We start from the raw sequence: 21746 nt of genomic DNA, 5'->3' as shown, positions 1-21746 counted from the left end.
GCTTGCAAATCGAAAGAAGTGACTTGTAGATGTTTCTTTTGTTTTTGTACGATCGTAGCGTTGTAGATTTATTATTATTATTGTTATTATTATTATTATTATTATTATTATTCACCACTTGCCATCGGGATCGCAAAAAGTAATTTTTAGTTGCCCGAATCTAAAAACCACTGTCCTCGGGCATCGGGCCACCGTATTCTAGAACCTCTGTGCAGCTTGCTGAAGTTAACACTATTAGCCCAGTACTGAAACAAAATAGATACATTTGGAGGGAAAATGTCGATTCCCTGGTTCCTCTGAAGTATAATGCAAAACACTCAGTCACTCACTGGTGCATGATTAGACTAATATTTTTTTATATAAATAACAAATAACGGCTACCATTTGTCACTGATAATATGTAAAATTTAGTATACAGCAGATTTTTAAAAACCCACCAAAAAACCCAAACAACAAATGTCCAGTTCCTCTGAATTATAAAACAGGCTACTCTGGTGCATGATTATATTAATAAACATAAATCTTATAATAACATAAAAAGAAAGACCACAATTTGACACTGATATTTTGCGGTGGTGATGCTATATTCACATTATCGCTGGTACTTCTATACTACAGTGATGTTCCAAATGTTTGTTATTTAAAGCACATTATGCGATGTTAGTATTTTTCAGCTTTTGTGACATTTTTGCATTTTTGTTTAAGTTAAAACCGTTTTGAACCTTTGTAAAATTATGGGCAAACCAATATTATGTCTACATATATTCCTTTAGAAATATACTCTTCAAAAAAAGAAACGCAAAAGGGTACAAATGGGTTATAACTCCGATTTTATGTTTCCTACCGGTTCATGCTTTGTGAATATAAGGTCATTGCATGTCCCAAACACATTCCCACGGTTACATTCGATAAAACGCAGCTACTGTACAATAAAGTTCCAAAATGTGAATATTCGCAAAAACGCAGCCACGTGCAAACCATGTCACCACTGCACGTGCGTTGTCTGCACGTGCAACATGAACACCGACAGTATAAAAGTGCAGGGTGTTCGCTTGCCTGGCCTCTGTATCTGGCCGACAGTTGACAATCCAGGACATGCCACGTCTCAGTGATCCGCAGAGAAACAATGCCATCGGCCGACTAGACGCAGGCGAATCCAGAACGGCCGTTGCTAGGGCATTCCATGTGTCCCCAAGCACCATCTCCAGACTGTGGGACCGTTACCAGCAACATGGATCAACACGTGACCTCCCTAGATCCGGTCGACCACGGGTCACTACCCCCGGGCAGGACCGCTACATCCGGGTACGCCACCTTCGGGAACGATTGACTACTGCCACCTCCACAGCCGCAGCAATACGGTTTGCGCAGGATATCCGACCAGACCGTACGGAACCGCCTACGTGAGGTAGGAATTCGTGCCAGACGTCCAGTTCGAGGTGTCATCTTAACACCACAACACCGTCGACTCCGACTGCAGTGGTGCCAGATTCATTGACAATGGCCTCAACTGCGATGGAGACAGGTGTGGTTCAGTGACGAGTCCCGATTTCTGCTCCGACGGCATGATGGAAGATGTCGCGTGTATAGGCGTCGTGGTGAACGTTATGCGGCAAACTGCGTGCAGGAAGTGGACAGATTCGGCGGGGGTAGTATCATGGTGTGGGCAGCCATCTCACACACTGGCAGAACTGACCTGGTCCACGTGCAGGGCAACCTGAATGCACAGGGCTACATTGACCAGATCCTCCGGCCACACATCGTTCCAGTTATGGCCAACGCCAACGCAGTGTTCCAACATGACAACGCCAGGCCTCACACAGCACGTCTCACAACGGCATTCCTACAGAACAACAACATTAATGTCCTTCCTTGGCCATCGATATCACCGGATTTGAACCCAATTGAGCATCTATGGGACGAGTTGGACCGACGCCTCCGACAGCGACAACCACAGCCCCAGACCCTGCCCGAGCTGGCAGCAGCCTTGCAGGCCGAGTGGGCCACCATCCCCCGGGACGTCATCCGTACTCTGGTTGCTTCAATGGGCAGGCGGTGCCAGGCAGTTGTCAACACACGCGGAGGCCACACCCGGTATTGACTCCAGATGACCTTGACCTTGGTGGTGTGTCCTATCACTTACTCACAATGGACTAGAGTGAATGTTGAACAATCCTGCAACATTTGGTAATTATCGGACTCACCATTCAATAATTAAATCAATTCTCCAAATGTTACGACAATGTGGTTTTGCGTTTCTTCTTTTGAAGAGTATAGAATAGCAGCAGATAATTTAGGCGCCTTAGCGGTCCGTGCACATTTCTTTAAAACGTTTGGCTCGACTCTATACTGAGCCTTCGGTCGCAAGTTACAACAGTTGCAATATACCGTTGTCTACTGGTTTGCCGCTCATCGAGTACTAAAAATCAATCTAAAACATTTGCCGGAATACTAGTAGTATGTCTGCATGAATACATTTCCTGTAATCGTGAAGTTTGATAGTTTTAATTTGTGAACATCTACAGGTCACGACGTAACCGATTTGCGGTTCGCGTAAATTTAATTTTGCGTAACCGACACGCGAACAGAACGGCGGTTCGCGTGAAATATTGTGCCCTGCATAGTGCAGGTAATGTGTGTTTACCTCACATAGTACAAGTAATGTGTGTTTACCTCACATAGTGCAGGTAATGTGTGTTTACCTCACATAATACAGGTAATGTGTGTTTGCCTCACATAGTGCAGGTAATGTGTGGTTACATCACATAGTGCAGGTAATGTGTGGTTACCTCACATAGTGCAGGTAATGTGTGTTTACCTCACATAGTGCAGGTAATGTGTGTTTGCCTCACGTAGTGCATATAATGTGTGTTTACCTCACGTAGTGCAGGTAATGTGTGTTTACCTCACATAGTGCAGGTAATGTGTGTTTGCCTCACATAGTACAGGTAATGTGTGCTTACCTCACATAGTGCAGGTAATGTGTGTTTACCTCACACAGTGCAGGTAATGTGTGTTTACCTCACACAGTGCAGGTAATGTGTGTTTACCTCACACAGTGCAGGTACTGTGTGTTTGCCTCACATAGTGCAGGTAATGTGTGCTTACCTCACATAGTGCAGGTAATGTGTGTTTAATACATATACAGGTAGTGCAGGTAATGTGTGTTTACCTCACATAGTGCAGGTAATGTGTGTTTGCCTCACATAGTGCAGGTAATGTGTGGTTACATCACATAGTGCAGGTAATGTGTGGTTACCTCACATAGTGCAGGTAATGTGTGTTTACCTCACATAGTGCATATAATGTGTGTTTGCCTCACGTAGTGCATATAATGTGTGTTTACCTCACGTAGTGCATGTAATGTGTGTTTACCTCACATAGTGCAGGTAATGTGTGTTTGCCTCACATAGTGCAGGTAATGTGTGCTTACCTCACATAGTGCAGGTAATGTGTGTTTGCCTCACATAGTGCAGGTAATGTGTGTTTACCTCACATAGTGCAGGTAATGTGTGTTTAATACATATACAGGTAGTGCAGGTAATGTGTGTTTACCTCACGTAGTGCATGTAATGTGTGTTTACCTCACATAGTGCAGGTAATGTGTGTTTGCCTCACATAGTGCAGGTAATGTGTGCTTACCTCACATAGTGCAGGTAATGTGTGTTTGCCTCACATAGTGCAGGTAATGTGTGTTTACCTCACATAGTGCAGGTAATGTGTGTTTAATACATATACAGGTAGTGCAGGTAATGTGTGTTTACCTCACATAGTGCAGGTAATGTGTGTTTGCCTCACATAGTGCAGGTAATGTGTGGTTACATCACATAGTGCAGGTAATGTGTGGTTACCTCACATAGTGCAGGTAATGTGTGTTTACCTCACATAGTGCATATAATGTGTGTTTGCCTCACGTAGTGCATATAATGTGTGTTTACCTCACGTAGTGCATGTAATGTGTGTTTACCTCACATAGTGCAGGTAATGTGTGTTTGCCTCACATAGTGCAGGTAATGTGTGTTTGCCTCACATAGTGCAGGTAATGTGTGCTTACCTCACATAGTGCAGGTAATGTGTGTTTGCCTCACATAGTGCAGGTAATGTGTGTTTACCTCACATAGTGCAGGTAATGTGTGCTTACCTCACATAGTGCAAGTAATGTGTGTTTAATACATATACAGGTAGCGCAGGTAATGTGTGTTTACCTCACATAGTGCAGGTAATGTGTGGTTACCTCACATAGTGCAGGTAATGTGTGTTTACCTCACATAGTGCAGGTAATGTGTGGTTACCTCACATAGTGCAGGTAATGTGTGGTTACCTCACATAGTGCAGGTAATGTGTGTTTACCTCACATAGTGCAGGTAATGTGTGGTTACCTCACATAGTGCAGGTAATGTGTGTTTGCCTCACATAGTGCAGGTAATGTGTGTTTACCTCACAGTGCAGATAATGTGTGTTTGCCTCACATAGTGCAGGTAATGTGTGTTTACCTCATAGTGCAGGTAATGTGTGTTTACCTCGCATAATACAGGTAATGTGTGTTTACCTAACATAGTGCAGGTAATGTGTGGTTACCTCACATAGTGCAGGTAATGTGTGTTTACCTCACATAGTGCAGATAATGTGTGTTTACCTCACATAGTGCAGGTAATGTGTGTTTACCTCACATAGTGCAGGTAATGTGTGTTTACCTCACATAATACAGGTAATGTGTGTTTACCTCACACAGTGCAGGTAATGTGTGTTTAATACATATACAGGTAGTGCAGGTAATGTGTGTTTACCTCACATAATACAGGTACTGCGTGTTTACCTCACATAGTGCAGGTAATGTGTGTTTACCTCATATACAGGTAGTGCAGGTAATGTGTGTTTACCTCACACAGTGCAGGTAATGTGTGTTTACCTCACATAGTGCAGTTAATGTGTGTTTACCTCACATAGTACAGGTAATGTGTGTTTACATCACATAGTACAGGTAATGTATGTTTATCATTAAAAATCTACAATTGTTACCTGTTTCATTTACAAAATATAAAAATAGAAGACTTGATTGTTCGAAGTTAATCCTTTAATTGGTTGACTAAAGGCTTATTTGCAAAAGCAATACATATCTGCTGATTTAGCAGACATCGGTAGCTCGAACAGCATGTGACACTGTCGGCTCACTACGAGATCAAGGATTCTATGTGAGTGTGTGTGTGTACTGCCAACATGCTACGGTATCTGTGATTATGTAATGTTGTTGTAAAGAGATGTTTTCAGATGTCGGATGCACTTTTGTTCTTAATTTGCTCTGTCTGTGTCGGAAGATGTGAATTACAGTGTAATGAACAGAATAACACTGAAGTACATTTGATCCTAACAATTTGTAGTCAGATGGTGTAAATGTAAATGTAACAGTAACAATGGTCATTGTAACGAGGTCTGACTGTACTTCATACCATATATAATATAAATGTCATACCATATATAAAATAGACATCATACCATATATAATAAGGACCTCAAACTATACATAATCAAGACCTCTTTCTATATCGCTCCAGCCAGTGCACCACGACTGGTATATCAAAGGCCATGGTATATGCTATCCTGTCTGTGGGATGGTGCATATAAAAGATCTGTTGCTGCTAATCGATAAGAATAGCCCATGAAGTGGCGACAGCGGGTTCCCTCTCTCAATATCTGTGTGGTCCTTAACCATATGTCTGACAGGTAAATAAAATGTGTTGAGTGCGTCATTAAATAAAACATTTCCTTCCTTCCTTCTTTCTATATATAATATGGACCTCATACCATATATAATATGGACCTCATACCATATATAATATGGACCTCATACCATATATATGTAACTTATACCATATATCATATAGATGTCATACCATATATAATATGGATGTCATACCATATATAATATGGACCTCATACCAATATAATATGGACCTCATACCATATATATGTAACTTATACCATATATCATATAGATGTCATACCATATATAATATGGACGTCATACCATATATAATATGGACCTCATACCAATATAATATGAATGTCATACCATATATAATATAGATGTCATACCATATATAATATAGATGTCATACCATATACCTCATACTATATATAATATATACAATGTACCTCATACCATATATAATGTATACCTCATACCATTTACAATATGTACCTTATACCATATATAATATAGATGTCATAACATAGATAATATATACATCATACCATATATAATATATACCTCATACCATATATAATATATACCTCAAACCATATATGATATAGATGCCATACCATATATATGTACCTTATACCATGTATAATATACCTCATACCATATATAATAAATTGAACACAATTGTCTGTTATAGTTGCTGCTGACGTTTGATCCAGTGCTGGTGGAGAAAGTGGCGACTCTCTTGTACTTAATCATGCAGGACAATCCGAATGTGTCCCGTCTCTATTTGTCCGGTGTCTTCTTCTTCATCATGATGTACACCGGATCCAACGTGCTTCCCATCTCGCGCTTTCTCAAATACACTCACCTGAAGCAGGCGTTCAGGGCAGAAGAAGTAAGTACAAAACATAGAACAATACACTCACCTCAAGCAGGTGTTCTGTGTGGAAGAAGTACAAAACATAGAACAATACACTCACCTCAAGCAGGTGTTTTGTGTGGAAGAAGTACAAAACAGAGAACAATACACTCACCTCAATAAGGTGTTTTGTGTGGAAGAAGTAAGTACAAAACAGAGAACAATACACTCACCTCAAGCAGGTGTTTTGTGTGGAAGAAGTAAGTACAAAACAGAGAACAATACACTCACCTCAAGCAGGTGTTTTGTGTGTAAGAAGTAAGTACAAAACAGAGAACAATACACTCACCTCAAGCAGGTGTTTTGTGTGGAAGATGTAAGTACAAAACAGAGAACAATACACTCACCTCAAGCAGGTGTTTTGTGTGGAAGATGTAAGTACAAAACAGAGAACAATACACTCACCTCAAGCAGGTGTTTTGTGTGGAAGATGTAAGTACAAAACAGAGAACAATACACTCACCTCAAGCAGGTGTTTTGTGTGGAAGATGTAAGTACAAAACAGAGAACAATACACTCACCTCAAGCAGGTGGTTTTGTGTGGAAGAAGTACAAAACAGAGAACAATACACTCACCTCAATAAGGTGTTTTGTGTGGAAGAAGTACAAAACAGAGAACAATACACTCACCTCAAGCAGGTGTTTTGTGTGGAAGAAGTAAGTACAAAACAGAACAATACACTCACCTCAAGCAGATGTTCTGTGTGGAAGAAGTAAGTACAAAACAGAACAATACACTCACCTCAAGCAGGTGTTTTGTGTGGAAGAAGTACAAAACAGAGAACAATACACTCACCTCAATAAGGTGTTTTGTGTGGAAGAAGTAAGTACAAAACAGAGAACAATACACTCACCTCAAGCAGGTGTTTTGTGTGGAAGAAGTAAGTACAAAACAGAGAACAATACACTCACCTCAAGCAGGTGTTTTGTGTGGAAGAAGTAAGTACAAAACAGAGAACAATACACTCACCTCAAGCAGGTGTTTTGTGTGGTAGAAGTAAGTACAAAACAGAGAACAATACACTCACCTCAAGCAGGTGTTTTGTGTGGAAGAAATAAGTACAGTTTGTGAATTTGTCAGTGCTAGACTTTGCCCTAAGTACGCATTCAGTAGGGACTGGGAACACCATACCGAGGTGTCGTTAAACAAATATTCCTTTCTTTTCTCATTCCTATAAACGACAGTATCTTGTTCCAACATTGCTTTAACATCAGCAAAATAATTCAGACAGCTTACAATAGTGTAGCATAGGAACTATGTATTATATGTCTGTTATCTTGCTTTATAATTCAGCAAGAGACATCTTACAATATAGTGTGGTATTGCTTTATTGTTACTGGGATCTTGCTTTATAATTCAGCAAAAGAATTCTGATATCTTACAATGTATTGTGGCATTGCTGTATACATGTATTTGTTATCATGTTTTATAATTCAGCAAAAGAACTCCAACATCTTACAATATAGTGTTGTATTACTATATATTTATGATATCATGTTTTATAATTCAGCAAAAGAATTCCGACATCTTACAATATAGTGTTGTATTACTATATATTTATGATATCATGTTTTATAATTCAGCAAAAGAACTCTGACATCTTACAGTGTAGTGTTGTTGGTCCGATCCTTCCTGAAGCGATGGTTTGTTACTTGGAGAACTACTCAGCAGAACGATTTGCTGAAATCATCCTGGGCGAGTTTGACACGCCAGAAGCCATCTGGAACAACCAGATGAGGCAAGTTTGATAACCAGTTAAACAAAATACTAATGATGTTTATACATATTTTTTTCTCATATATATTATTACATTTTATATTGTTCTTCTTTGGTTTGAATACGATAGCTCAAAATCTGAATGACAAAACAGTATTCTGTGATCAAAATTTGCATAAGGATGAGTTGAAAGGATGTTTTAGGCAAAGTCGTGATTGCCTCCATGATCCACTATTAGATGCTCGACTTTAGGAGGACCACCCATTCACTAGAAGATCTGTAGCAGGATGTTTCATCCCTCCTTCACAGCCTTTAGGAGAATCACCACTCCACTAGAAGATCTGTAACTGGATGTTTCATCCCTCCTACACAGCCTTTAGGAGGACCACCACTTAAATCACATTATTTTTTATATCTTTACATAAAAATAAACTAGTGCTTAATGGGGTTTTTTTTTTGAATGCTGGACAGCTTTCAGTATAAAGTTGCTATTAAAATGTTTTTGTTTGATGACTATGAATCGTACGTCCAAGTACATGTACATGTATGTTTGATGACTATGAATCGTACGTCCAAGTACATGTACATGTATGTTTGATGACTATGAATCGTACGTCCAAGTACATGTACATGTATGTTTGCTTAAATGTCAATAAACATCTAATTTGCAAAGTTATCAAATTCTGAAAGTATGTGATCTGAAAAACATCACATTTTTCTTATTAAAAACATGAGTAGCGAATGTTTTTATCCTATAACACTTCTAAATTAACATTTTCATTCAATATTTAGTAAATTACAGTACTAAAGTCGCCTCCATCGGTAATGTGATGTCATCACGATTAGCACAAATTACTTTGACGTCACACATTTTAACTAAATCTTATGAAAACATTAGGCTCAGGTATATAGGTCTTGCATGCTTGTAACCAAGTGAACTATTCACAGCAGCACATTACCTAGAGACCTTAAAAATTTGCATATATACCTTTAAATTTTCATATCATTATTAACTGGGTTAATACACTAAATTATGATTGGGTTTATGACATGGATATCATGGGTAAGGTTTATGATAAAGCATATTTAATTTATCAGTATATTATTTTACAGTATCTTGTTATCTCCTGTAAAGCCCAATAGTGTTATTATATGTTCCTCGTATGCCGTTGTGTAATGGCCTGAGTTATAATAAAGTTCTGTTCTGTTATTGTGAAATTTAGAAATTGACTGGTTGCTGTTTTTATTGACAGGTGCATGATGATTGAGAAATTGACTGGTTGCTGTTTTTATTGACAGGTGCATGATGATTGAGAAATTGACTGGTTGCTGTTTTTATTGACAGGTGCATGATGATTGAGAAATTGACTGGTTGCTGTTTTTATTGACAAGTGTACGATGATTGAGAAATTGACTGGTTGCTGTTTTTATTGACAGGTGCATGATGATTGAGAAATTGACTGGTTGCTGTTTTTATTGACAGGTGCATGATGATTGAGAAATTGACTGGTTGCTGTTTTTATTGACAGGTGCATGATGATTGAGAAATTGACTGGTTGCTGTTTTTATTGACAGGTGCATGATGATTGAGAAATTGACTGGTACTGTTTTTATAGACAGGTCTATGATGATTGAGGAATTTAGAAATTGACTGGTTGCTGTTTTTATTGACAGGTGCATGATGATTGAGAAATTGACTGGTTGCTGTTTTTATTGACAGGTGCATGATGATTGAGAAATTGACTGGTACTGTTTTTATAGACAGGTCTATGATGATTGAGGAATTTAGAAATTGACTGGTTGTTGTTTTTATTGACAGGTGTACGATGATTGAGAAAATTGACTGGTTGCTGTTTTTATTGACAGGTGTATGATGATTGAAAAATTTGACTGGTTGCTGTTTTTATTGACAAGTGTACGATGATTGAGAAAATTGATTGGTTGCTGTTTTTATTGACAGGTGTATGATGGTTGAGGAATTTAGAAATTGACTGGTTGCTGTTTTTATTGACAGGTGTATGATGATTGAGAAAATTGACTGGTTGCTGTTTTTATTGACAGGTGTATGATGATTGAGAAAATTGCATCACACCTGGCTGACTTCTCTCCACGCTTGATGAGCAACACGCGAGCTCTGTACCAGTACTGTCCCATTCCAATGATCAACTACCCTCAGCTCGAAAATGAACTCTTCTGCAACATCTATTATCTCAAGCATCTCTGTGATACAAGCAAATTTCCAGACTGGCCCATCAAGGACCCTGTTAGTGACTAGAAGTTTTATTTATTTTTTAAATATAATTATATGTCTGGTTGGTTTAAAAAAAAAAAAAAATGGTTTTGTTTGAAGAAGCATACAAAAACCCCCCCCAAAAAACCCATTTGTTTCTTTTTTTCCTTTTGTGCTAATTATTTTGATTATGTAATTATAAATTTATTCAAAATAATAATAGTAAATTAAATTATGTAGATTTATAAAAATAATAGTAAATTCAATTAAATTATAATAATTAAATTTACTTTACTGTAATCTGATTGGTCTTACTTTTTTTCGTTCATACCTCAATGAACCAAACAAATTTAAGCAGCGCCTACCGACCACCTCTCCCTCAGCTGACTCGCACTACTTTTGTGCAAAAAGCCAGATTATTCAGGCAACCATATTTAGCTATTTTGAACAAAACATACGTTAAAGATACAAAAGCAATAACAGAGTGACACAAATACCACATACATGTAATAGTACACTTTTTATATGATAATTTCATGGAAAATGCTATAGCAGAGTTGACATGTATACGCATTGATAATAATGATAAAAAAAACACCTCTTCGCTAATGAAATGACTCGGTCAATGGCCAAAGAAATGTAGGTATGTTCACACCTGAAACTTACTTGTAAACATTGTTCTACGGTCACCTCGACAGTGTAAATGTTTGACCCTTAAACTAACACACAGCAGCTAAAGGAAATGGCATCGTTTACTAAATGACGTCATTTAAAAATCACCTGATTCAAATAATAGTGAATAAACGTTTGCATTGTTACGCGACATAAGTATCAATGAAGTTTACAAAAACAATACTATAGGCGTATTTAAAGCTAAACAAAATAAATTTAATTATAAGAATTAACCGCAATTATGTTTTGGTTCATGCAATTATGAACCGAAAAAACAATGTGCATACTTTTGTATGACCTGCTACGCGGAGTTATACAGTGTGCATATTGTTTTTTCGGTTCATGAACCAAAAAATAATTGTGGTCAATTCTTAATAAATTAAATTTTTGAAAATAATATTAAATTAAATAAATTTAATTTATACAGATAATAATATTAAATTAATTATATAAAATAAATTTATAAAAATAATATTAAATTAAATTTATACAAATAGTAATAGTAAATTAAATTATATAAATATAAATTTATAAAAATAATAGCAAATTTAATTATATAAATTAAATTTATGAAAATAATATATAATTAAATTACATAAATATACATTTATACAAATAATAATAGTAAATTAAATTTTATCTCGCCTTCATGTAAAATTCTTTAATCTCATTGGTTGTTTGCCGTTGGACAAATCCCTTATACCCCTGTGGGCGGAGCCAAATTCTCTTATACCCCGTCTGTAATTTCCAACAGTTTCCAGCCACCCCAGTTAATGCTAAAGCAATAATTAGATTATAAATAACATTGATAATCAATCACGTATACATAATTAATTTTATTTTAAAAATAAAATACACTATTTCAATACTTCTAAAAACTGCAATGTTGAACTCGGCCACCTAATTACGGTTGTGGTGTTATTGTATTAATGCGCGCTTAGCAACAGTCGTCTGCTACCAATGTAAACAGAACATGGCTGTCAAACGATTTGCAAAGCACTCTGCCGTTGAAATTGAGGAAAAGCATGCAGACAATTTCGTATTACAAACATTTGAAGTTAAAAACTCGTTTATCGATGGAACTATTTTTAGTCACTGGCAAGTGGTTTCGTTCGCGTCCGCGTGGTACGGCTCCGTTAATAAATTGTTAACAGTTATTGTCTGGCGTTATTTTGATTATTTGGGTATGTGGTTTAACATGTCGGCAAGATAAATTCATTGTAGAAGCATCTCTCGGGGTATATGTTTTTTTTATGTACCCTATGTGTGCTCGGGGTAAAAGAACACACAGAGGGTACATAAAAAGTCATATACCCCTCGTGATGCTTCTACAACTTATAATATGAATTAAATTTATAACATTAATAATAGTAAATGAATGTTTCAGGTGAAACTGCTGAAGGATATTCTCGAAGCCTGGAAGCAGGAGGTGGAGAAGAAACCGCCCATGATGTCAATTGAAGACGCTTACGACATTCTCAATCTGAAGAAAGGCGCTGGAGGGTTGGTTGACCACTTTCTGCAAGGAGAAACACCTCAGTTTTTAAACAGGGTTAGAGTAGCGAGTTGGAGGGTTGGAGAAACACCTCAGTTTTTGAACAGGGTTAGAGTAGCGGGTTGGAGAAACACTTAGTTTTTAAACACGGTTAGAGTAGCGAGTTGGAGGGTTGGAGAAGTACCTCAGTTTTTAAACAGTCAGGGTTAGAGTAGCAAGTTGGAGAAACACCTCAGTTTTTAAACAGTCAGTGTTAGAGTAGCGAGTTGGAGAAACACCTCAGTTCTTAAACAGTCAGTGTTAGAGTAGCGAGTTGGAGGGTTGGAGAAGTACTTCAGTTCTTAAACAGTCAGGGTTAGAGTAGCGAGTTGGAGGGTTGGAGAAACACTTCAGTTTTTAAACAGTCAGGGTTAGAGTAGCGAGTTGGAGGGTTGGAGAAACTCGTCAGTTCTTAAACAGTCAACGTTAGAGTAGCGAGTTGGAGAAACACGTCAGTTCTTAAACAGTCAGTGTTAGAGTAGCGAGATGGAGTGTTGGAGAAGTATTTCAGTTCTTAAACAGTCAGGGTTAGAGTAGCGAGTTGGAGGGTTGGAGAAGTACTTCAGTTCTTAAACAGTCAGTGTTAGAGTAGCGAGTTGGAGGGTTGGAGAAACACTTCAGTTCTTAAACAGTCAGTGTTAGAGTAGAGGGTTGGAGAAGTACTTCAGTTCTTAAACAGTCAGTGTTAGAGTAGCGAGTTGGAGGGTTGGAGAAGTACTTCAGTTCTTAAACAGTCAGGGTTAGAGTAGCGAATTGGAGGGTTGGAGAAGTACTTCAGTTCAGAAACACTTCAGTTCTTAAACTGTCAGTGTTAGAGTAGCGAGTTGGAGGGTTGGAGAAGTACTTCAGTTCTTAAACAGTCAGGGTTAGAGTAGCGAGTTGGAGGGTTGGAGAAACTTGTCAGTTCTTAAACAGTCAGTGTTAGAGTAGCGAGTTGGAGGGTTGGAGAAGTACTTCAGTTCTTAAACAGTCAGGGTTAGAGTAGCGAGTTGGAGGGTTGGAGAAACTCGTCAGTTCTTAAACAGTCAGCGTTAGAGTAGCGAGTTGGAGAAGTACTTCAGTTCTTAAACAGTCAGTGTTAGAGTAGCGAGTTGGAGAAGTACTTCAGTTCTTAAACAGTCAGTGTTAGAGTAGCGAGTTGGAGGGTTGGAGAAGTACTTCAGTTCTTAAACAGTCAGGGTTAGAGTAGCGAGTTGGAGGGTTGGAGAAGTACTTCAGTTCTTAAACAGTCTGTGTTAGAGTAGCGAGTTGGAGGGTTGGAGAAACTCGTCAGTTCTTAAACAGTCAGTGTTAGAGTAGCGAGTTGGAGAAGTACTTCAGTTCTTAAACAGTCAGTGTTAGAGTAGCGAGTTGGAGGGTTGGAGAAACTCGTCAGTTCTTAAACAGTCAGTGTTAGAGTAGCGAGTTGGAGGGTTGGAGAAGTACTTCAGTTCTTAAACAGTCAGGGTTAGAGTAGCGAGTTGGAGGGTTGGAGAAGTACTTCAGTTCTTAAACAGTCAGGGTTAGAGTAGCGAGTTGGATGGTTGGAGAAACACTTCAGTTTTTAAAACAATCGGGGTTAGAGTAGCGAGGTGGAGGGTTGGAGAAGTACTTCAGTTCTTAAACAGTCAGGGTTAGAGTAGCGAGTTGGAGAAACACCTCAGTTTTTAAACAGTCAGGGTTAGAGTAGCGACGTGGAGAGTGGAGAAGTACTTCAGTTCTTAAACAGTCAGGTTTAGATGAGCGAGTTGGAGGGTTGGAGAAACACCTCAGTTCTTAAACAGTCAGGGTTAGAGTAGCGAGGTGGAGGGTTGGAGAAACACTTCAGTTTTTAAACAGTCAAGGTTAGAGTAGCGAGTTGGAGGGTTGGAGAAACACTTCAGTTCTTAAACTGTCAGTGTTAGAGTAGCGAGTTGGAGGGTTGGAGAAGTACTTCAGTTCTTAAACAGTCAGGGTTAGATTAGCGAGTTGGAGAAACACTTCAGTTCTTAAATAGTCAGGGTTAGAGTAGCGAGTTGGAGGGTTGGAGAAACACTTCAGTTCTTAAACAGTCAGGGTTAGAGTAGCGAGTTGGAGGGTTGGAGAAACACCTCAGTTCTTAAACAGTCAGGGTTAGAGTAATAAGTTGAAGGGTTGGAGAAACACTTCAGTTTTTAAACAGTCAGGGTTAGAGTAGCGAGTTGGAGGGTTGGAGAAACACTTCAGTTTTTAAACAGTCGGTGTTAGAGTAGCGAGTTGGAGAAGTTCTTCAGTTTTTAAACAGTCAGGGTTAGAGTAGCGAGTTGGAGAGTTGGAGAAACACTTCAGTTCTTAAACAGTCAGGGTTAGAGTAGCGAGTTGGAGGGTTGGAGAAACACTTCAGTTCTTAAACAGTCAGGGTTACAGTAATAAGTTGAAGGGTTGGAGAAGTACTTCAGTTTTTAAAACAGTCAGGGTTAGAGTAGCGAGTTGGAGGGTTGGAGAAACACTTCAGTTCTTAAACACTCAGGGTTAGAGTAGCGAGTTGGAGGGTTGGAGAAGTACTTCAGTTTTTAAAACAGTCAGGGTTAGAGTAGCGAGTTGGAGGGTTGGAGAAACACTTCAGTTCTTAAACTGTCAGTGTTAGAGTAGCGAGTTGGAGGGTTGGAGAAGTACTTCAGTTCTTAAACAGTAAGGGTTAGAGTAGCGAGTTGGAGGGTTGGAGAAACACCTCAGTTCTTAAACAGTCAGGGTTAGAGTAATAAGTTGAAGGGTTGGAGAAGTACTTCAGTTTTTAAAACAGTCAGGGTTAGAGTAGCGAGTTGGAGGGTTGGAGAAACACTTCAGTTCTTAAACAGTCAGGGTTAGAGTAGCGAGTTGGAGGGTTGGAGAAGTACTTCAGTTTTTAAAACAGTCGGGGTTAGAGTAGCGAGTTGGAGGTTTGGAGAAACACTTCAGTTCTTAAACAGTCAGTGTTAGAGTAGAGGGTTGGAGAAGTACTTCAGTTCTTAAACAGTCGGGGTTAGAGTAGCGAGTTGGAGGGTTGGAGAAACACTTCAGTTCTTAAACAGTCAGTGTTAGAGTAGCGAGTTGAAGAAACACCTCAGTTTTTAAACAGTCAGGGTTAGAGTAGCGAGGTGAAAGGTTGGAGAAGTACTTCAGTTTTTAAAACACTTGGGGTTAGAGTTGGAGGTTTGGAGAAACACTTCAGTTCTTAAACAGTCAGTGTTAGAGTAGAGGGTTGGAGAAGTACTTCAGTTCTTAAACAGTCGGGGTTAGAGTAGCGAGTTGGAGGGTTGGAGAAACACTTCAGTTCTTAAACAGTCAGTGTTAGAGTAGCGAGTTGGAGGGTTGGAGAAGTACTTCAGTTTTTAAACAGTCAGTGTTAGAGTAGCGAGTTGGAGAAACACTTCAGTTCTTAAACAGTCAGTGTTAGAGTAGCGAGTTGAAGAAGCACCTCAGTTTTTAAACAGTCAGGGTTAGAGTAGCAAGGTGGAAGGTTGGAGAAGTACTTCAGTTTTTAAAACACTCGGGGTTAGAGTAGCGAGTTGGAGGGTTGGAGAAGTACTTCAGTTTTTAAAACAGTCAGGGTTAGAGTAGCGAGTTGAAGGGTTGGAAAAGTACTTCAGTTTACAAAATGGTCAGGGTTAGAATAGCGAGTTGGAGGGTTTGAGAAACACCTCACAGTTTTCAAAGAGAATAGAACATTGTTAACAGCTAACACTTTACATATTAAATATATACAGTTATGTCACATTACATAGAGAGTGGTTATATATTGAGTGTGTGTTAATAATACGTATTCAGTAGCCAATATCACTGTTAGTTTATAATGTACTTTGTGTGTGATGATAATAGTTTTACAGTGTGTAATATCATGATTGTCTTCTTTTTTTAGACATGATGAAAGTAAAATCAGGAAGGCGTATTTCAAGTTAGCTCAGAAGTATCACCCAGACAAGAATCCTGAAGGAAGAGTAAGTCTAATCAGGGCCTTTACGAATAATACTTCAAAATACACACATTGAATCAGGGCCTTTACGAATAATACTTCAAAATCCACACATTGAATCAGGGCCTTTACGAATAATACTTCAAAATACACACATTGAATCAGGGCCTTTACGATTAATACTTCAAAATACACACATTGAATCAGGGCCTTTACGAATAATACTTCAAAATCCACACATTGAATCAGGGCCTTTACGAATAATACTTCAAAATACACACATTGAATCAGGGCCTTTACGATTAATACTTCAAAATCCACACATTGAATCAGGGCCTTTACGATTAATACTTCAAAATACACACATTGAATCAGGGCCTTTACGATTAATACTTCAAAATACACACATTGAATCAGGGCCTTTACGATTAATACTTCAAAATACACACATTGAATCAGGGCCTTTAAAATAATACTCCCCATTCTTATTGTGAGTTTTTTCATTTTGCATTGGTATATAACATTACATGTGGTCTGTCTCTCCAGAATGGGTTAGTGACCAGTTGTCCGTGGTTAGTAAGAGAAAAGTTGGTGTTGTGGCCTTACACTTATCCAACGAGCTGTTAAAACTCACTCTGGGTGGGAGCTGTTTCACAAACGGAACAGCCTAAAGTATGTTGGCTGCTAAACAATTAGACTACCGGCTTTTTATGCATGTCCATAGTTATTTACGGTCTAAAATAGAAAGTATCCTAAGTTTTCTTCTTTAGGACATGTTTGAGTAAGTGAACAGACATGAACCTATTATCTGCCAGCCTAAAGTACGATAGATTAACCATTATATTACCATTTTTTGATGCATGTCCGTAGTCATTTACTGTCTAAAATAGAAAACATCTTGGGTGGAATTACAAAGTCTGTTTTTGTTAAACGCAAGTGTTTAAGCATTGTATGTAGTTACATGTGTGTAAGTCCAAAACAGGCTTTGTAAATTCGACTCGTCCTAAGTTTTCTTGCTCAGTTTATTTTCCGTGTTGGTAATGCTTTCAGGACATCTTTGAGCAAGTGAACAAAGCATACGAGTTCCTGTGCAGCAAGTCGAAGGTGAAGGACGGGCCGGACCCGCAGAACATCGTCCTCATTCTCAAGGCTCAGTCCATCCTGTTCAGCAGACACCAGGAAGGTGAGTCTGTCCATAGTGTTCAGCAGACACCAGGAACGTGAGTCGGTCCATGCTGTTCAGCAGACACCAGGAAGGTGAGTCGGTCCATGCTGTTCGGCAGACACCAGGAAGGTGAGTCGGTCCATGCTGTTCGGCAGACACCAGGAAGGTGAGTCGGTCAATGCTGTTCGGCAGACACCAGGAAGGTGAGTCGGTCCATCCTGTTCGGCAGACACCAGGAAGGTGAGTCGGTCCATGCTGTTCGGCAGACACCAGGAAGGTGAGTCGGTCCATGCTGTTCGGCAGACACCAGGAAGGTGAGTCGGTCCATGCTGTTCAGCAGACACCAGGAAGGTAGTAAGCCAAGAAGAAATTAACACGGCAGTGGAAACAGTAATAAATTTTTACAAATAATTCTGAACTTTTTTCAGAAGGCCATGGGATATTAACCTGACATTGTGTATATAGCTTTACCATGTACTGGTACAGATCAAGTTTAACTTCCATGGCAATTTACTACATTTTAGACAAGAGTTATAGCCCTTGAATTCTGGACTTTGTTTATGCCTGAAGATATTGGGTCAGGTAGGGGACATGTATTGCTTTAGCAGTACTCTCAAAATGCTTGTTATTTCAGACCTGCATCCGTACAAGTACGCTGGCTACCCGATGCTGGTGAAGACGATTCAGATGGAGACTAACGACGATCAGCTGTTTTCCAAGTCAGCTCCGCTGCTCGTTGCGGCCAGCGAACTGGCATACCACACAGTCAGCTGCTCCGCTCTGAACGCCGAGGAACTGCGCAGAGAAAACGGAATACAGGTCATTCCAGGAATATATTCTCCACCAATATCTAACAGGGCGGGATGTAGCCTATTCTCCACCAATATCTAACGGTGGGATGTAGCCTATTCTCCACCAATATCTAATGAGGCGGGATGTAGCCTATTCTCCACCAATATCTAACAGGGCGGGACGTAGCCTGTTCTCCACCAATATCTAACGGCGGGACGTAGCCTATTCTCCACCAACATCTAACAGGTGGGATGTAGCCTATTCTCCACCAATATCTAACAGGGTGGGATGTAGCCTATTGCCCACCAATATCTAACAGGTGGGATGTACCCTATTCTCTACCAATATCTAACAGGTGGGATGTAGCCTATTCTCTACCAATATCTAACAGGTGGGATGTAGCCTATTCTCCACCAATATCTAACAGGGCGGGATGTAGCCTATTCTCTACCAATATCTAACAGGGCGGGACGTAGCCTATTCTCCAACAACATCTAATGGGCGGGACGTAGCCTATTCTCCACCAATATCTAACAGGGCGGGACGTAACCTATTCTCCACCAATATCTAACAGGTGGGACGTAGCCTATTCTCCACCAATATCTAACAGGGCGGGACGTAGCCTATTCTCTACCAATATCTAACAGGTGGGATGTAGCCTATTGTCCACCAGTATCTAACAGGGCGGGATGTAGCCTATTCTCCACCAATATCTAACAGATGGGATGTAGCCTATTCTCCACCAATATCTAACAGGTAGGATGTAGCCTATTCTCTACCAATATCTAACAGGTGGGATGTAGCCTATTCTCCACCAATATCTAACAGGGCGGGATGTAGCCTATTCTCCACCAGTATCTAACAGGGTGGGATGTAGCCTATTCTCCACCAATATCTAACAGGGCGGGACGTAGCCTATTCTCCACCAGTATCTAACAGGGCGGGACGTAGCCTATTCTCCACCAGTATCTAACAGGGCGGGACGTAGCCTATTCTCCACCAGTATCTAACAGGGTGGGATGTAGCCTATTCTCCACCAGTATCTAACAGGGCGGGATGTAGCCTATTGTCCACCAGTATCTAACAGGGTGGGATGTAGCCTATTCTCCACCAATATCTAACAGGGTGGGATGTAGCCTATTCTCCACCAATATCTAACAGGGCGGGATGTAGCCTATTCTCCACCAATATCTAACAGGGCGGAGCCTATTCTCCACCAATATCTAACAGGGCGGGACGTAGCCTATTCTCCACCAATATCTAACAGATGGGATGTAGCCTATTCTCTACCAATATCTAACAGGGCGGGATGTAGCCTATTCTCCACCAATTTCTAACAGGGCGGGACGTAGCCTATTCTCCACCAATATCTAACAGGGCGGGATGTAGCCTATTCTCCACCAGTATCTAACAGGGCGGGATGTAGCCTATTCTCCACCAATATCTAATAGATGGGATGTAGCCTATTCTCCACCAATATCTAACAGGTGGGATGTAGCCTATTCTCTACCAATATCTAACAGGTGGGATGTAGCCTATTCTCCACCAGTATCTAACAGGGTGGGATGTAGCCTATTCTCTACCAATATCTAACAGGTGGGATGTAGCCTATTGTCCACCAATATCTAACAGGGCGGGATGTAGCCTATTCTCCACCAATATCTAACAGGGCGGGATGTAGCCTATTCTCCACCAATGTGTAATGGGTGGGATGTAGCCTATTCTCCACCAATATCTAACAGGGCGGGACGTAGCCTATTCTCCACCAATATCTAACAGGTGGGAGGTAGCCTATTCTCCACCAATATCTAACAGGGTGGGACGTAGCCTGTTCTCCACCAATATCTAACAGGGCGGGATGTAGCCTATTCTCCACCAATATCTAACAGGGCGGGATGTAGCCTATTCTCCACCAATTTCTAACGGGGCGGGACGTAGCCTATTCTCCACCAATATCTAATGGGGCGGGATGTAGCCTATTGCCCACCAATATCTAACTGGTGGGATGTAGCCTATTGCCCACCAATATCTAACAGGGTGGGATGTAGCCTATTCTCCACCAATATCTAACAGGGCGGGATGTAGCCTATTGCCCACCAATATCTAACTGGTGGGATGTAGCCTATTCTCCACCAATATCTAACAGGTGGGATGTAGCCTATTCTCTACCAATATCTAACAGGTGGGATGTAGCCTATTCTCTACCAATATCTAATGGGGCGGGATGTAGCCTATTGCCCACCAATATCTAACAGGTGGGATGTACCCTATTCTCTACCAGTATCTAACAGGTGGGATGTAGCCTATTCTCTACCAATATCTAACAGGTGGGATGTAGCCTATTGCCCACCAATATCTAACAGGGCGGGATGTAGCCTATTGTCCACCAATATCTAACAGGGCGGGATGTAGCCTATTGCCCACCAATATCTAACAGGGCGGGATGTAGCCTATTGCCCACCAATATCTAACTGGGCGGGATGTAGCCTGTTGCCCACCAATATCTAACTGGTGGGATGTAGCCTATTCTCCACCAATATCTAACAGTGTGGGATGTAGCCTATTGCCCACCAATATCTAACAGGGCGGGATGTAGCCTATTGCCCACCAATATCTAACTGGTGGGATGTAGCCTATTCTCCACCAATATCTAACAGGGCTGGATTTAGCCTATTCTCCACCAATATCTAACAGGGCTGGATTTAGCCTATTGCCCACCAATATCTAACAGGGCGGGATGTAGCCTATTGCCCACCAATATCTAACAGGGCTGGATTTAGCCTATTCTCCACCAATAACTGCATTTAGTAACATTTGCTCTGAAGTAAAGCAAGGGTGCCATCAGTAACCTACCTTGTTGACAAATACACCTGCGTGTTCCAGGAATGAAGGGTTTTTTTTTTGGTTGGTCTGATAATAGTAACACCACAAAACATCATTTGATGTTAATTTCAGGGGAAACTACTTTTGAAGAAAATTTAAAACACCTGTTGCAAATTCCATGATAGATACATGTATGTTACTGTAACGTATTTGTAAGCGTAGATCCACATTACCAGAATAGAATAACTGGATGTAGATCACAATGTGTGCAGGTTGAACCTTAATTCATTTGCAGAATATA

The 21746-nt window shown here is 40.0% G+C and overlaps 1 protein-coding gene across 1 annotated transcript in view; it reads left to right on the top strand.

Annotated features, from left to right (window-relative positions):
• Positions 1 to 21746, top strand: part of LOC121387469 (dnaJ homolog subfamily C member 13-like) — a 179263-nt gene that overhangs the window by 86499 nt on the left and 71018 nt on the right. The window contains exons 32-38 of the mRNA XM_041518594.1: positions 6399 to 6599; positions 8208 to 8362; positions 10402 to 10603; positions 12630 to 12745; positions 16612 to 16690; positions 17716 to 17848; positions 18465 to 18649. Coding sequence (XP_041374528.1) covers positions 6399 to 6599; positions 8208 to 8362; positions 10402 to 10603; positions 12630 to 12745; positions 16612 to 16690; positions 17716 to 17848; positions 18465 to 18649 — 1071 coding nt within the window. The remainder of the gene's footprint in view (positions 1 to 6398; positions 6600 to 8207; positions 8363 to 10401; positions 10604 to 12629; positions 12746 to 16611; positions 16691 to 17715; positions 17849 to 18464; positions 18650 to 21746) is intronic.

The sequence above is a fragment of the Gigantopelta aegis genome, chromosome 13 (genome assembly GCF_016097555.1).
Source record: "Gigantopelta aegis isolate Gae_Host chromosome 13, Gae_host_genome, whole genome shotgun sequence".
NCBI classification, from domain to species: Eukaryota; Metazoa; Mollusca; class Gastropoda; order Neomphalida; family Peltospiridae; genus Gigantopelta; species Gigantopelta aegis.
Note: the sequence above shows the minus strand (reverse complement) of the source record. Positions and strands in the feature narration are given on the sequence as shown.